Consider the following 17596-nt stretch of genomic DNA (forward strand, 5'->3'; position numbering starts at 1 on the left):
TTCACTCCACTCTTTTTCCTCATGGTGTAAAATCTCATTGACTCTTTCCATTTTACAACTGGTGGCTTATAAATCAAAGTTATCTGCAGCCTTACTGTAAGTAGAGGTTTTATTCGTAAATCTGAATGCAATGAATGGATTATAGTCATAAAGTACTGTGCAAAAGTCAGAGACCACCCAACGATTATGTAATGTTAAGCAGTTAATGTTACTCATTTTTCAGTATGAAAGGTTTTGTTCCAAAACGCATTACTGTTTTTTTTTTCTTCAATATACACTGTTGGGAGTAGTCTTACTACATTATGATTAATAACATCTTCATTAGTGAAATAAATGTTAGCTATTATTGTTTTCAAAAACTACATACCTAAAATTGCTACAGCAATCTGGAACAAAATACTTCATTTATTTAACAGATAATTTCAGTGAATTAAATATAGTATCAAGTTCTTCAGTATTTACTGTGTCCACCCTTTGCGTTTATCACAGTATCTATTTTTTCAGTAGACTTGCTTTCAGTTTTGGAAGTAATTTACAGGGATGTTTTCCCACTTCTACAAAATCTGTCTCAGAAGTTGGTTGTATGTTGGTTTCTGGTTCTCTCAAAGATGAAAGCAACGTTAGTCAATATTTTTTTCCATTGATTTTGTTTTCTTATACATATATCTTACATAGAATGTCCTCAGAAACATCTTCTGAAAATGAATAACTATGATGTAATGTCTATTTTGACTGGAAATTAAATGTAGGGTAGTCTTTTGCACAGGACTGTATTTCATGGCTTATATGGAACATGCACTAAGCCATGTTGCAATCAGCTTCAGATTCATGTGGTCTACAAATACAGAGTAATACAGAGTCTGTAGAGTAAAATCGACTCCACCAGACTTGGAGGCCAAAGGCTAGCACGTGCTTCCTTTGAGGAATGTGAAGCAACATCACATATTTTCAAACTGCCGCTAACACAGCATCACTGGATAACTCAACACACTTGGAGGAGAATGCTAACTGCAAAGTCTGTTATGTTAGCTAACAGATACCACTGCGCTGAGAGAAAGGAGATGAGGGTCATCCACAAGCAAGGCCAATTATGTTCTACTTTGTTAAACTTTTGTTCATATATATTTTTTATATGTTACATAACTTTATTCTTCTCTTCATATTGCTATTTTCTATGAGGAGTTTTGAAGAACTGCGCAGTAATCTACCTGTGCAACGAAGGCTAAAAATAATTCACAAAAATTAAAAGTGGACTTTTAAGCACTACCATAAAACCTAAAATCCTAACATTATAAAAACATTTGCAAAACTATCACATTTTAATATGATCTATAAGCCATCAGCTAATTTATTCACACATGGAAATGCATTTGCTAATGTTAATCAATGCACAAATAACATTTTATTAATGATTAATAAGAAATACCTAACACCTCACCAATGATATATTAACACATCTTATTACAACTGGTTACCCAATCAGAAGAAGAACTCTTTGTATAGTGCAAATTCAACAAAGACTGAAGAAAAAGTAACAAAGATTGCCTCAAAGATGTAAAAGGTCCTGCATTATCGTAGTATGCCATTAAATTTTGTTTTGGATTGTAATTACAGGTCATCTGTAACTTAAGCCTTGAAATGATCGTTGAAGTGTAAAATGTGCTATTCCCTTTTTTGTCTTACACATACACACAGGAAAGCTTTTGATCTCTTTTGGGTACAACTAAAAGCATAACACCTGGTCCATTTGGAAAGGTGACAGTATGATGTGCCTTTGGTTTTGTGAATATCAAAAAGGACAGTAATTTAATGCTTTAGTTGCAGTGAGCACCCAAGTTTAGGGTTTGTGAGAATGAGCAGCAAATCTATCAATTAGAAAGTTGACAGTAAGGCACTGACATTGTGGTGCATGTCTAGAAAGCAAAATTGGTTTCAGGTATTACCTGCAAGCTATCTTTTACTACTTCAAATGATGGTCTGGTACAGGAAAGAGGGTGAGAGATCCTTGGGCAGTGATAGAAAGGCCAGGGTAATTCTGTTCTCCACCAAACACTGGGCTAATGAAAGGATATCTACTGCACACCTAACTAAAGGTGTGTGTAACACATTATATCTTGATTTTTTTCTTTAAAAAAGACTATTATGTGTTATTTTACTGGTCATGCTTGCTGACACACACATGCAACTCACTCTTGCAGACATAAAATTACTGTGTTTTGGTATGTTTCTATTTTTACAGACACTGAATGATTTACATTGGAGGAGAAGGGGAGCCACAAAGTCATCTAAAATGAAATCTAAAATGAAAAAAAAAAACCTAAACTAAAAACATGGTCATCAAAACTGGAAAATACCTGTTATGTCCCGGCATGGCACTCTTATGAGGAGCTTTCTGAGGTTTCAGAGGTGTAATGTCAACATAAAAAAAAATCAAAACTAAAAAATACAGACATAAAAAACACGGATTTCATCCACCAATGGGAAAAAAAGTCAGCCACAGGACAGAAGCGGAGTGGCGTGGACGGTAGGGTAAGTGGTGGAGAAATACACAGAAGTCATCGCTTCGCTTTGTCCACCTCACTGGAGGCACCTTTCTCTCAGGAACCACACACACAGCACATCTTCTCCATCAGCCACCTGGGATTCGTCATAGCACTTCATCTCCAGGCCACATTAGATGGCAAGCCAGTGTTTTAGCTGCAGGTACAGAGTGGCAAATACTTTAGTATAAAGAGACATAAATTAGAACCAGTGAAACTTAACAGCACAGTAGCAGCATATCCAGGCCTAATGCTCTCATTTAAGTGCATACAAACAAAGTTTTGAAAAACACATATAATGGAATGCTATGTTGTACTTGCCTATTTATAAATAAATATGTTTAATGTACCATGGTTTGGTTTCAAAACATAGACATCCTTAGTCCGTAAAGTCTGTATATGGAAACATTTGATGCCACAAAAAAACTATACATTTACACATATTCAGTTCACAGTACTTTAGCCCTACCCACTCAAGCTGAAGTTTTAAGGAGTGTTTCAGCACTTGAAGCTTTTTAAATGAATCTCAATACAGGGAAAGAGAGGTCAGTTACACATATCAGTCTTAAAGGTGTAGTAACTGAAAGAGCCTATTTAAAGCTAAAGGTTAAAGAGAGGTTGACAAAAGGGAAAAAATAAAATGCAAAAAAATTGTCGGATTTGGCCCTTTAAGTGGATGCATGTAAACAGCAGTCAATGTGAGATAAGCATCACAGATTATCTGACTTGTGATGTCAATTGTTTTGATTATTATTATTATTATGGACTATCTCTCAACAACATTGTTGTTATTATTATTATAGTTTTCATTACCGGCACATTATTTACGGATTGAATATTGTTTATTGGACCACTTGAGTACTTGAATATGTCTTATGAGCGGGACCCAGTCGTGGGCCGGAAGGTCGCCGGTTTCATCCTGTGGCAACAGCATATGCCTGAGGTATCCTTGAGCAAGGCACCTAACCCCCTACTGCTCCCCGGGCACTGAGGATAGGGCTGCCCAGTGCTCCAGGCAAGTTTGCGCGCTGCCTCCTATTGTGTGTGTGCTCACTAGCGTGTATGTGGTTTTTCACTGCACGGATGGGTTACATGCATAGGTGCAATTTCCCTATTGTGGTACTAATAAGGGTCACTTAATAAACTTAGAAGAATTTTGATGTAAGCTTGTCTAGGCAAGTACATATTAGGCTCTGTCATGTACGTTAAAGTGAATAATTTGAATGTGCTTCATTATGAATATACTCATAGGCAAAGGTTTGGACTCCTCTGGTAAAATGACATTTCGTTGATTTTCTAAGGTAAAACTAAGGTCACATTCTGTACAGGGATCACACTGCATATGTTCAATGCACAATTACTATTTATTTACTGCTTATTACTGTGAATTTAACATATTGGAAAAAATATAGCCTGTGTAAAACTTATGGCACATGATATATTTTATGTATTTTTTTCCCAATATGTTGAACATAAATATATAGAAATTGTGCCTTAAAAAGGCCACATTTAAGTTTGTGCTCAAAAGATCTCCAGGGCTGTGCCAGGTTTTGCAATTTGTAAATGACTATATTTAATATATATTTTAATGCATTCAATAAACGTTTCTTTGAAATGCATTATACACTTTGGTGGCTTGCTTTTCTTGTTCCTCTACAGCACTATATTGCCAAACTGTGCAAAAGTGTAAGCTGTGGTACGTACATGTTTCTGTGTCATTTTGAATGATGTCCATCATGTGAGATTTATGAGACTGAATAACTCTTACAGTGTCTGTGTGCTGTACTGTATTCTACCGGAAGCCTGCAGTTTGAACCTGCATGTACTTTCCAAGAGGGTAAGTTTTCTGGTTTTGAATGAAATAAAGCCCATTGGATCAGGTTGTAGACAGTATGAGTGATACATGTTCAGATATCAGGCAAAAATAAACATTCTCTGTCAATGTCACTCACCCAATGAGAACCGTAACCTAATGTGACATTTCACTTTAAACTGTTAATAATGCTATAAGAGCAGGTCTTACCTTAAACTGCCTCACATTCCCCTCTGCCACCAAGTGATGTTCATGCTCGGGAGTAATGCAGTATGCTATCCGCTGCAAACGAGAGCAATTGAATACAGTTGAAGAGCTAGAAAGCCTGAAGAGAGTACTTGGAATGACAAAAAATAGATTTTAAGGTTGCTTTCCTTTGTTTGCTAAAGTTTGAATCAGATTTTGGATTTTTGAGACATATCTTTTTATTTGGTTTGGTTGGTTGCACACTGCAATGACTGATATGCATCAAATTACGCACAAGTGCTTGTTTATTGGTTCATTTGCAAGCATTCAAGCTGTTGCTATGATTTGAGCCAAAAAACTCCAACTTCGCATAAAAATGGAGACATTTAACATCTATATACATCACGGGCAAATAAATAATTATAAACCTTATTTGATAACAGATTGCTGATGCAATATGTTCTATGATCCATGTGCTAAAATTAAAGACAAGTTATTAAGTTGTTGTTAGGAGCAGCTCATGATATGAACATCGATGAAGAGACAGACTTTGAAACAGACAGATTTTGGGGACAGTAAGCATGAAAGCAGAAAAGCATACTCTTCTACTGACTATTACAGTAAACAATTGCCTTGTTTAGTGTGGTCCATCACAAAATGTGCTCCTACCAGCAGCAAACCCAACCAGGGCTCACTTGGAAGCCAACTGAGACCCAGACCATTCCTTTAGTGTGCATCTCATTTTGTGTTTGAGTGTTCATGCCTGTCAAAATGGATCAAACTAAAGAAAAGATTCAATAGGTCCACAGTGCACTAAAATAGATCACAATGCATACCCGATCTCATGTTTTATTGTTAGATCATATTTTGGAAGCCCCTCCAAACACAGGCTTGTTATTAATCTGTTTATAATCTTTTCATAGTGAGCTAATTACCACTGAATTATTAGGTAGTAACTTGAAAATTCACTAGTGTTATTCAGTAACTATTATGAAACTAACATGTAAATTAAACAGTTTCAAGAGTGTGGACCCATTTATGGGATCTTAGAGTTCAGTAGTTGAACATATGAAAATTTAGGGCTGTGCAATTGCTTAAGTCACTTTGAAAGCCGCATGATTGAGGAGGCTACAGTCACACATTCTATCACAGCAACATACAGTGCCTGGGCAGCTCGATTTCAGCCCAAGGACTACCATAGATACTTAGAAGGGTCAAACTAGCAAAATGTATTAAACATGTTAAAAAATAACATTGATGTAAATTAATAATTTGTTAATTTAATGCACACATTCACTGCCTCACTTAGAATATGTTTATTATAGTATTGGATCAGTTAACATAAGCAATATGATATACCAAACTAACCTGCTTAAAGGTGCCTGGCAAGCTGAGGAACTTGTAGATGGCGTACAAGGGCACGAACATCATTGAGGACATAGCGATGCCCCAGCCCACCAAATTAGCCCAGTAAGGGAAGATGTAGTTGTCATATTTGAGCTCACGGGTGGTGAGAATGCTAGCTATCACCACAACCTGCAAAAAAGAAGAGAGACCTCATTAAACTGTTGCACTGCAGTATAACACAGTGTCAGAAAATGCACTTTAAAGACCATAAATCTGTGTTATTTGTGACAATTTTGACCTCAGACTCTAAAAGTTGTGTCCTGTGTTTGTTTCAAAAAGAACCATGAACAAAGAACACCATGCTCCAAAGAATTGCCATTACCATTACGACTGCATCCTGAGGTTTATTACTGTAAATTTTCCCTCCAACATGAGCAAAGCAAAAACCCGTGAAACACTATCCTCCCATTTTTATGGATTGTGAGGGCCTTAATGCAAGATGAAATATAGAGGTGGCTTACATCAATACTTGTTTTTAATCATTGTTTTGTTCCCTGTTTAACCTTATAGCATGAAAAGCTGACAGGCTGGTTAGTAATAAGCAAAGAGTGGAAAGCGTGATCCAAGTCTTAGACTATGTGGAAAAATGTTTTATCCTGAAAGGATCATATGCTTCTCATAATCCTGTTCACAGAAACCTTTCAACGCAAACATCTGTATTTCATTGTTATAAAACATTTGTTATGTCTGTAAAGTGGCCTAATCTGTTCAGGACTGCATTTAAAGGTTCTGCTTTCTAGCGTACCTTCATGGCACTGTGCTTGGTATGAAATGAGAGGGAAAGTGTAGTGCAGTGTAATCAATGTGACTGTGCCCACTTCTGTGTGATCATTATTGTTGATAACGCGTGACTGGACTGTGGTAATTGCACCAATGCACCAATCAATTCAATGCAGTTTTTTTTTCACAACAGGACACAGAGCCACTGGCCCAAGCACTTCTGAGCAAGTGAGATACAAAAGCCATGAAATATATAAATAAATAAATATTAATTTTTACACTAATAGCAACTGCTCAGACTGTTGTGAGTTAGGCTACCCAGTCTTTACAGAAGCAGCCATGAAGTCAAGAAACTTTTTTTTTCCAGAAAAAATGAAAGGTTGCTGGTAGCCATGCAATGATCCAACATATATCCTTGGTAAAGAGAGAAAAAGCCTTATTTTAGGTAAAATAAGATGCCAGTAACAACAAAGTTTAGTCGTTTTTGTCAGTTCATAACACAATTTGAAGTAATGTAGTTTAATATGAAGTGCAGTATTTAAGAGGATATTAAAAGGGAATTCCACTGATTTTCAAAATCTACTGTCTCCATAATGATAACACTACAGGTGAAGGAAAAAACATACTTTACTTTTAATGTAAGTCAATGTAATCACAGTTTTTTCATGCAGGGCCATTTCTTGTGGTCCATTTTATCATTAATTATGAAATTTTCACACAAACTAAAGGGCAACAAGTATTTTCAAATTAAGTAAAAAACTTAAAAACAACAAAAATGGTAGGTATGAGGTTTTGTTATGACATCAGCTAAATGTTTATTTTTTTATATATTTCTTGCACAATTAGCTTATTTTGAAGACGTTATTTCCCTTAGCATGTAGCCCTACATTCAGTAAAACCTGCAGGTTTGACTGAAAGAGTCATGGAAACGTATCAAAACTGGTATTTACTGGCTAACAGAAGTGGTAAATGTATCCTTTAGTCTGCTAACTTTATACATTTAGCGACAGTCAAATCTGTGCCCTCTCAATATTTTTAATGGCTTAGAATTCTCTGTCAGGTACAGTCTCCTCTTCAAACACCTTCACATCTCAGCCATGTCTTCAGCTTCTCATGTTGGCTAATAATCTTAAACTAGTGTTTTCCTTGCCTTCAATTATCCTATAATTAAGAGAAAAAATGCTATGTCATGCTTGTCCACTGTGTATGTCCACTGATGATTTTGGATTCTGGGTGAATAAAATAGCTGTATTTGTGTTGTAGACATTGTGACCCTCGGTTCCTGTCACCATCATTGTAAAGAAATCGAAATCTTGGATTTCTCCAAAGCTTCTTTACAGGAAGCTATTAAATAACATAGGTATAAATAATACATCACCTGATGTCCAACACATTGTTTTATAATAGCTTTGAGATAATTTGCAGCCATTGAATAATGCAGGTTTTCAGTAACATTCCCCTTTAACAAGTCTCACAACAAGGAGCTCAACAAATAATAACTTTTATTTTTTCAAGGTTATGATGTCAAAATTGAGCAGTCAATGTTGGAACAAGGGACAAATGTGTTCCAGGCCAAGCCGCAGAACTAAACCATGAGTGTGGCGTCCAAAAACTGTGTAAAGGCTATACACTTAAAAAATATGGGCATAAAAATCCATGATACATCTGTCCATGGAAGTTATATATATATATATATATATATATATATATATATACAGGAGGGCACTAAAGATCTGTCCATTCAGGAAACACCTTTCCTAAAGTACAGCCAATACAATATAATGCACGCAAACTGATGTTCATCAGTTTAATATTTTAACTGGTTGCAGAATGCACAAAACTTAATTTCCTACTTTGATTTTTTGCTGCTTGCCACTACAGATGCATGTACAAAACAGTGCCTCACTAAAAGACCCCCTGAGGCCAGGCCATTAATCAAACTCTATAAATAAACCAATTTAAAAGCAGCAACGGCATTAACAACATTATCAAAAATGTGCTATAACTTGAAACAAATGTTTTCTCAAATTGAAACAATGGCACATATTCAGAGCTAAATATATAGTCATCATTTAGAGATTACTTTCTACTGGGAGGTGGCTGTACCAAATCCTAATCCCTAAATTTCAACTTGTGAAAATAATACGGATACATTTTTTGCATTTTTCTTCAATGGTGTTTTTAAAAACATCATTAGTTATTTGTAAAATATAGTTGACAAATGTAGATTTATCATAAGTTTCACTTTCAAAATAAAACAAATATATATATATATATATATATATATATATATATATATATATATATATATATATATATATATATTTAAACGTTTTCATGTCACTACACAGGAAGCAGGGAATGGGACTGCATCCCTGTCCCTCATGGCCTCATGGTAAGCAGTCAGATCCCATTTTTGAAGTAAATGAGTCCCCAATTAATGTGTAACTTCAGTTGTCACTACTGAAACAAATTTTCTGTAGTCTATTAACTGTGATTTATTTAATTATGATTTTATGTGTGTACAACTGTTCAAAGCTGCATTTGCTAGTCATGTACTTCCTACATTTTTGAGCTATGCTTAAAATGAGCTACCGAAACAGTCACCTCCGTAACATTCGGTTTCAGTAGTGCTATGATTGTCCTTATCTTGAGGAATGAAAAAAACACCCTTTACATATTTGCCATGTTCTGTCATTTATTAACATTGAATCAAAAGGAAAAAAGTCAGAAGTACAGACTAGAACCTGTCATTAATTCTTTACATAACTATGTAATTATTCATATATTCATATTTCATATGAATTCATATTATTATTCATAGTATAGCAGGACCACAGCAATAATTCAACTTCTAAGTGCTAATTATCTTCAGTCCCAATTTAAATACTTCAAAGGGCAAAATTCTAACATAAGCTATGAAACTTAGTAGTTTGTAACAAGCAGTCTACACAATACTAACAAAGACTGATAGGTTTCTTATCCTTTTTAACCATAGTATCATGTAAATTTCATCCTAGTCAAATTAGCCTTTCTCAGGGGAACCTGATCCTGGATAGGCATTCTTACTCTGAGATGATTAATATGTAGGGGTCTAATCTTGTTACAGCTGCACTTTTTTCCCATGCCTTCATCATCACTCACCAGTAGAAAAACAGGGCTGACGAACTTCCAGCAGAGCCTCCAGTAGAGTCCTGGCTTGAAGCCCATCATCCGTTCAATGTCCTCACTGAATCTGTCCACGCCTGAGGGGCACACACATACACAAACATCATTTCCAGCAAGGGAATACACTGATACAACTTATCAGCAAAAATCTGCACTCTCAGCTTGACCTGAAGCCTGCGCTGATAAATTATGCAATGAAGTTACAGTGAAAGGGAAGGCGGGGAGACACCAAGACTGAGTAGGAAAGACGGATGATAAAAAAAAAAGTCTGTGTGTGATACTGTCAAACTTCAGAGTCTGAGAGCACTTTGATCGGTTCCTGCACTGTTCAGAAACTCTGATTAAAAGCTAGCTCAAATTAATCACTGCTTAACTGTGGTCCAGCTTCTTAACAAAGAAGTTAAAATGTTGGATTTCACAGTAATGAGCTGTTATTTGAAAAGCACATTGGAAAAATAAGTGCTTTTGTGTCAAGCAGACTGTCTTGAACAGCCTGTTACTATTATAATTACTGTTCCTATTACAATGAATTTTGTAGTGAAGGTGGTTTTTGAACTTTACTCTGGCAACACTCTTGATGGTCCTTTTCTTCTTTGGCCTGGAGAATATGAAGTCCATTATTCCCATAAACAAACTTAAAAACTGACCCTTCACATCACAATACACTTTTCCACTGCGCATTAGTCCATTTCAGATAAGATGAAGCCCAGAGAAGTTGCCGTTCCTGGACACTGTGGACACGTGACTTCCACTGTGTAGAGTACAGCCTTAACTTGCATTTGTGGATGCTGCAATAAAGAGCGTTTGTTGACAGTAGCATGCTGGTTTGCAATGCACTGCCATCTGACGCCATGCCTCTCTAAAAGACTCTGGTGTATAGCAGAGCTGATCTGCTGGTGACAAGCTAGCATTCAGCTTGAAAAACAAATGCTGGTTTCCTCACAGAAGTGTGCAGTTTTGTAAATGTGGTAAAAGGGTCGGACACTTCAATGGCCTTTCAATTTTTGAGGATTTTGAGAATTGTATTAAATGAATAATAGCAAATATTTGCTGCAACACAAGAAGGAAGCAGAGATATTCTGACATAAGTATAGATTTTAAACCTTTAGTCAACAGAACTTTTGTGTTTATAAGTAGAAGAGGAGATATTTTATTATGACTTGAATTTGTCTTTTTGGCATCAAAGCACTGGCATTGAAACAAATATAAATGTAATTATTTATGCTGTAATTTCTATAATTGTGTAATTGCATTTGAATAGTTTAACAAAATTACAATCTGAACTATGGATTGAGGGGTTAAATGGGTCCTGGGATTGAGAAACTTGTTATGACATTTTTATTGGCTTTTGGTAATCAAACAGTAGCCCCTAGCTATGGTCTTCCATCACAGCTTTCTTACACAAAGAGCATCATGGATTGAGTTGATTGAGGACTTAATCTTAGTGGCTTCAGAATGACCCGCATATGACCTCGTCCAAACCTGAACAAATGTCCTTCAGTCACACATTCTTTCTATAAAGAACATCCATGCTAATCACATTATTTACAATAGAGAAAAGTCTTTTCACTTCGTAATTGTGTTTATCAATTGGCAAATGAATGCATTTGTGCAAAAGAAATGGAGACAGTAATTAAATCTTAACATTATGTTATTCTTCAATGATACAGCTTCCACAATCTCATTTTTGGTGAGGCAAATCACTGTTGTTGACAGTAGTTGTAGTTGAATCATAAACAGGGTTATTTTAATCCACCTGTTGCCTCATGTTTTGACAACTTAGTTGGCTGTTTGAAATGTAGAGGTTTGAGCTTTCAAATGCAGTTTAATGTCCTGTGATTATTAATGCATTTACCTACTGGTCATTTCTTTTGGTGGAAGGCAGCCCAGGAATGGAAATGTCACAAACATTTCTCAGCATTTTTTTTTTTTTTTGCAAAATGGGGTTGTAATTGGGGCAATTAATGAGGAACCTCCTACCATAGAACCAGGACACTCCTACGGCCTCCACGAGAACCCCAAATAGAATAGACGTCCCTGCAGCATAGGTGTCCAGCAGAGTGAAGACATAGATCCCTCCCTGTGGATGGAGCAGAGAAAAAAAAAGCAAAATGAGATGAAACTATCAGTGCTGACTATGAAAACTGAACATCTGAATTTAAAATTCTTTTTAAAATTTAGATTTTTTTCATGTGCTATTTTAGAAATTCATATTTTAGAAACTATTTTAGAAGTTTTAGAAGTATTTCTCTTCAAGCTGCTTTTAAATGCATGAAATGTTTTTGCTTATTATTTAGTTGACTTGAAAAAAAAACAACTTAGCTGTTCTTTGTTGTCTTCATTATTATTCTATAGTCAAAACATGGTAACTGAGTAGTTTCCCTGTGCTTTTTTATCTGATTGGACTTGTCCATACAGCATTTGTTCAAACACAATTTACATATGGGAGAATGCTCAACATCCTGAACCAACTGCCAGTGATACCAAACTAATGTCTAGTAACACCTTAGCCATTACCTGGGATACCATAGGAATGGCCTAGTTACACCCTAGCAACCACTTAACAATATCCTTACAACAAGCTGAAATACCATAGCAAATACTTAGTTACTTCATACATGATAAAATGAAAACATATTATTATTATTATTATTATTATTGTTACATAAATCCAATTAAGTTTTCAAAAACTATCACAAGAGTTTGTTATTCCTATTATTATTATTCTGTGGTACATCAGTATTGCTGGCACATTACTTTATTTACACATTAAAGGAATGCATCATTTGTGTAGTTAAATACTAATTCAGCCATCTTTTTATCTCCTAAACAACGATTTGCCTTTTCAGGCCAGAGTATTCCTGAAATGTTCCCTACTGTTCACTGAGCACATGTATTAAATCATATGAACCATGGCATGCAAGTATGAAGACAATGATCCTCTGTATTTGCAAACCTTCAGGTTAAATGACAATTCTTGCTCCTTGTTTTCTCAGGAGTCTATGAGCAAATTAAATGTCTCCTATGAGCATAGGCATGGCTTCTAAGTCTGAGTGTTATTATGTGTTTTCCAGTAATGGTTGGCGTAGCACTGGAAGGAGATCAGGATGAACATCAAGCTGAGCATTGTGAATAAGGTCCAAGATTATGGTGGAATGCTTGTTTGCTGTTTAGACATATTACAATATTCTTCAAAATAAAGGTTGCAAAAAGGGTTGTCAGGCTTACTACACACTAAGGCTTATTAATAATTAACTAAAGGGAATTCAGTGCAAATAAGTAGAGTTATTCTTATGTTATAGAATTGTGTAATTAAAACTTCGGCTCCACAGGCTGGGCCCATGGCCATGTAAAGGGTTAAAGAGCAGTCCATAATGTAGAGCTTCTTTACAAATGAAAAGCTTTTTTCTAGAATCACACATCCAAGCCAGGAACTTTTACAGAACTTTTTTTAAAACTGTAGATATTGCTAATACTATTAATTTGTAAAAAAATTAACTTCTTAATGTTTAATTACTGAATGGTTTGCTGATTTTCAAAATGTTAAGTAAGAGAATGAAACATACTTTGGTAATGCACAATAAGGCAACCAGAAAGGTTCCAAATGCGGTGACGAAGGTGAACAATTTCCTGTTCCTCCTGAGGATTTTGAAGTCGTCTGTGAGTCCAGTGATGACTGCTTCCATTCCACCCATCTGAACAGAAATGACAGAAGAATGAGTATGTGTGTTTGTGTACATAATATTGGAATAATGTGAATGAGAAAGAGTGCAAGTGTGTTTCTTATGCTAAATTTTCTTCAGAAGTTCTAAATTTGCTATATTTCTAGAATTGTCACAAAATCACGTACTAGTGTTCTGCCATGTTAGTGTTTTTGAGAAATGCTTGATTTCTAGGCATTTTGTAGTTAAAGGAATGGGTCAGCAAAAAACTTAAACACAATTTTCCACTTACCCCAGATGTAGTCATTCAAGGCATGTTTGGCATCCAAATTTTGCTTCTGTATTTTAGTGTGGTATGAAAGTATGGTGCTAACAAACACATGAAGGCAATAGTCATCCAAATCATTTCTGTAAAGACAGCCCTAAAACTTCCCTCAATCTCTCAAACCACAACCAGGTCTTTATTAAAGTCATACAGACCTTAGGTTGGTGTAGTTTAGGCTACAATATGACTATAAATATGAACAAAACACCTGGGTGACTACTAACTTTTAGTGTTTGTTGGTGATGTTAGTCGTTCTAGCACTGAGCTAATGAAGCAAAATTTGGATACCAAACATGTTTTGGCTGATAGACTACATGTAGTGTAAGAGAAAAATTTGGATTTTTTTCATCAGATAATTCCTTAACATTATCTGCGTGTGTTAATGTAAGATTTTATAGTCAATTTATTATTATAAAATAATATCTGGGTCCTATTTCTATACCCATCCATGCCGAGCTTGAGTTCGTCCATCTCTTATGTTCATTAACTGATGAATGACAGACTTGATGGAATACAGTCTAATAGTCCAAATACACCAGAGATGTGTTAGTAAAATTGAATATATTTGATGACAAATTAGAGAAAGCCAAAACGAGAGAAGTGTCAGATGAAAGAAAGAAGACAGCCTTTCCAAAAGGGAACATTCAAGAATCCCACACACACTGCACAACTGCAGCAGTTCTTCACGCTTGATTACAAACCACAAGCTACACACAATAATTATAGATCATTATTATGTGTTCACTCACAGAACTGTCGATGCCGAGGGTCAGGAGCATGATGAAGAAGAATATGGCAAAGAAAGTGGAGCCAGGAAGAGTGGAAATGGCCTCTGGGTAGATAATGAACACTAGACCAGCCCCTGCAAGAACACACACACACACACACACACACACACACACACACACACACACACACACACACACACACACACACACACACACACAGACCACCCTTTATATATTTAATCAAAACAGCCTTTCAAAACCGTTTAGATATGAGTATCAAGTCATTCGTTTATCAGCATCAGGAAAAAGAAAAAACATTATATCAAATCTTTCAATACTCAGTGAGTCTACACTTTGCCTTTAGTACAGCTTCCATTCTTTTCAGGTTTTTGAAAGAAATCTGGAGGGATATTTTCTCACACCTTCAAAGTTTCTGGATCCAGGTAATCCCAAACACATTCAGTGTTGACGTCTGTCTATGGGGTGGTCAGCCCATTGTTTTAAGAGCACCAGTAGCCTCTTTATTTTTGTGAATAGCTTCCTAAGAGCTACACTTGTGGATTTTTCAGATCTGAGGCAAAGTAGAGCTTGATTTTCTCCTGTCTCTGATGAAAGCTTGAAGATGACATTTTTATAAGAGCTGTTTATCCAATGTTAAAGGTTTTGGTGGTCTAGATCTTGTGCAGTTGTTAGGAGTTCCATTTTCTCTGTTTCTTTTAATCATTTTTAAATTCCAGGTTTGGAAACCTCAGCTTTTTTACTTACATTCTTTTTATTTTATCCTTCCTTATGCAAGTAGATTATCCAACAACTACTCTTCTTAGAAATATCTCCAGACAAATTAATAACTTGGCTGTTTGGACCGGAAATTAAATAAATTAAGTTTACTGACTTTTGCACAGTTCTGTAAATGCCCATGAAATATATTCAATTATTGACGAAATGCATGGCAGCCAAAATATAATGCAGACCACTGACTTGTACAGAAACCTTGCACCATTATAAGGTAATAATAAAAAAAATCCTTCATTCTTCTTCAAGCTGTGTCTGAAATATAATAAAAACTGATGATGAGATGAAAGAGGATAGTACACTACACATACCTTCAGTGGCCACTTCCTTAATGCTGACACCATGCTCATGGGCCATGTAACCCAGCACTGAGAAGATGGCGAACCCTGAGAAGAAACTGGTGACGCAGTTGATAGTGCTGGTCAGGATGGCATCCCTGCAAGAGCACAAATCAACAATACAATGCATGTCAGTGTCTATGTTCTCATTAAAAATTGTGGGTTTTGGATCTGTGCTAGTTTTCATCACATAGCAGTGACTACAAAGTGACTTAAGCCTGGAGCTGCACTCCTATTTTAAAATAATGTATTTTTACACATTTTTATTGTGTTTTATTACTTTTTCTGAAGGTCCACTCATGCATATTTATTTACATTTTTTACATTATTTAAACTTACATACTACTTAGTCTTGCAGGGCCAGATGTGATGTGACGAGAATGTGTTGCAACATCTATGAGAAATTATGAGATAAATATGGGTGGGAACAAACTGACTGGTTTCTAAACTCATCCAATGCCTTGTAGAGCCAGCACTCAAAGTAGAGAGTTGAAGGTGCACTGCCTGAAGGGCAACAACCTGTCATTAGCCTATGGATGTAGTGAACATTAGCATGGCTAATAAAGTCCCCCAAAAAACATAATAAACAAGAAACGTAACCTCTTGCAAGGGAAAAATGGTTTACTACTACTAGCTTTAGATGATATCTGTGGGCTAGTGATAAAAGTAAGGATAGCAGTGGCTGTATGTGGCTTCTGCTTTTCACAGCAGTGCAAAACTAAATTATCGAGCAGTGGTCCTGAAATATAATTTTTTAAAGAATTAATGTTAACTAACAATAGTGTTTTGCAACTTAGCTTGTTTTGCTTGTGTTCACAAGAGTAGTAGAGGAATAGCTGGGTATTTTAAAGCTTGTTTGCAGTGGATCTTGCCATAATCCAGCACCAATATTTTAACAACATGTCTCCAAACTTCATCAAAATTATGTCCTGCAAGATTACATACTACATACTAAATACAGAAAAAACGAGGACAAAAGTAAAGACAGCTCCTCACTTTTGGTATGTTATGGGCCCTAAGCATCGCTGGCTCATTGGAATGGGTATAATGAATGATGTTCATGATTTTGAATGTGGCATGATAGTTGGTGATAGTACTGCCAGTTCTAGGTCATTCTGGGCTTTTCATACATTCTACTCACTAGGTAGGTCTTCTCCAATCATACAAAACCACCAGTACAAAGAGGGTGAAGCTTCCTCTGACTCACATGAAGCCATTCTTTTTTTGCAGAATGTCATCTCAGCACATAACACATATTGGACTTTGTTGAGGGCTGATGTCAGAGAAGAATAAGACAGCACCTCTCCAATGGGCACAAGAGCACCCAAACCTCTCCGTTCAGGAGTGGAAAAAGGTAGTTGGCTAAATTCAAGTTAATTTAACATCATGTTGTTGGAATGATCCACATTTTGAGCAAGTAACAAGAGTCCATGGAGCCATGTTTAGTGTATGGATTATCCATGCTGACCATCATAATTTGTGCATGCATGTACAACCTGCGACAGCTGTCAAAGTGCCTGATCATGCTAATATGAAAGTGTTGGAGGTACTGTTGCATGTCATTTCATTGTTTCATTCTTTTCTTGGTCTCAACATCATTTGCACTTGATGTTGTCTTAGTCTCAGGGTAAGGTGGACTCAAAACCAGATGATTTTCCTAGGATTAGCTTTACATTAAATTCATGAAGATATTATTTTAAGGCTGCTGTTTCTGGACTGTTTCTGTTGAAGGTTTTTAAGCCTTTCTTATCAGCCTTTTATAATTTTAATCTTTTTCAATTTAGTCTTGTTCAAAGTGATATTTACTGTGACTGGCTGTTTTTTTTTAAATGAAATATTTTCTAAATAAACTACTCTATTTTCCACTTGCATATGAGTGAAGTAAAGGATTTAAAACAAAGTAATCTTATTACAGTT

At 35.9% G+C, this 17596-nt stretch overlaps 1 protein-coding gene across 2 annotated transcripts in view; it reads right to left on the reverse strand.

Moving 5' to 3' along the window:
• Positions 1–205: 205 nt before the first annotated feature.
• slc6a2 (solute carrier family 6 member 2) overlaps positions 206–17596 on the reverse strand; it is a 57687-nt gene continuing 40296 nt past the window's right edge. For both annotated transcript variants that reach the window (XM_037534696.1, XM_017723981.2), the window contains exons 8-15: positions 15653–15777; positions 14571–14683; positions 13401–13529; positions 11815–11914; positions 9811–9911; positions 5908–6075; positions 4564–4635; positions 206–2697 (exon numbers count right to left, since the gene is read on the reverse strand). In XM_037534696.1, coding sequence (XP_037390593.1) covers positions 2674–2697; positions 4564–4635; positions 5908–6075; positions 9811–9911; positions 11815–11914; positions 13401–13529; positions 14571–14683; positions 15653–15777 — 832 coding nt within the window. In that variant the 3' untranslated portion in view covers positions 206–2673. The remainder of the gene's footprint in view (positions 2698–4563; positions 4636–5907; positions 6076–9810; positions 9912–11814; positions 11915–13400; positions 13530–14570; positions 14684–15652; positions 15778–17596) is intronic.

The sequence above is a fragment of the Pygocentrus nattereri genome, chromosome 25 (assembly GCF_015220715.1).
Source record: "Pygocentrus nattereri isolate fPygNat1 chromosome 25, fPygNat1.pri, whole genome shotgun sequence".
Taxonomy (NCBI): Eukaryota; Metazoa; Chordata; class Actinopteri; order Characiformes; family Serrasalmidae; genus Pygocentrus; species Pygocentrus nattereri.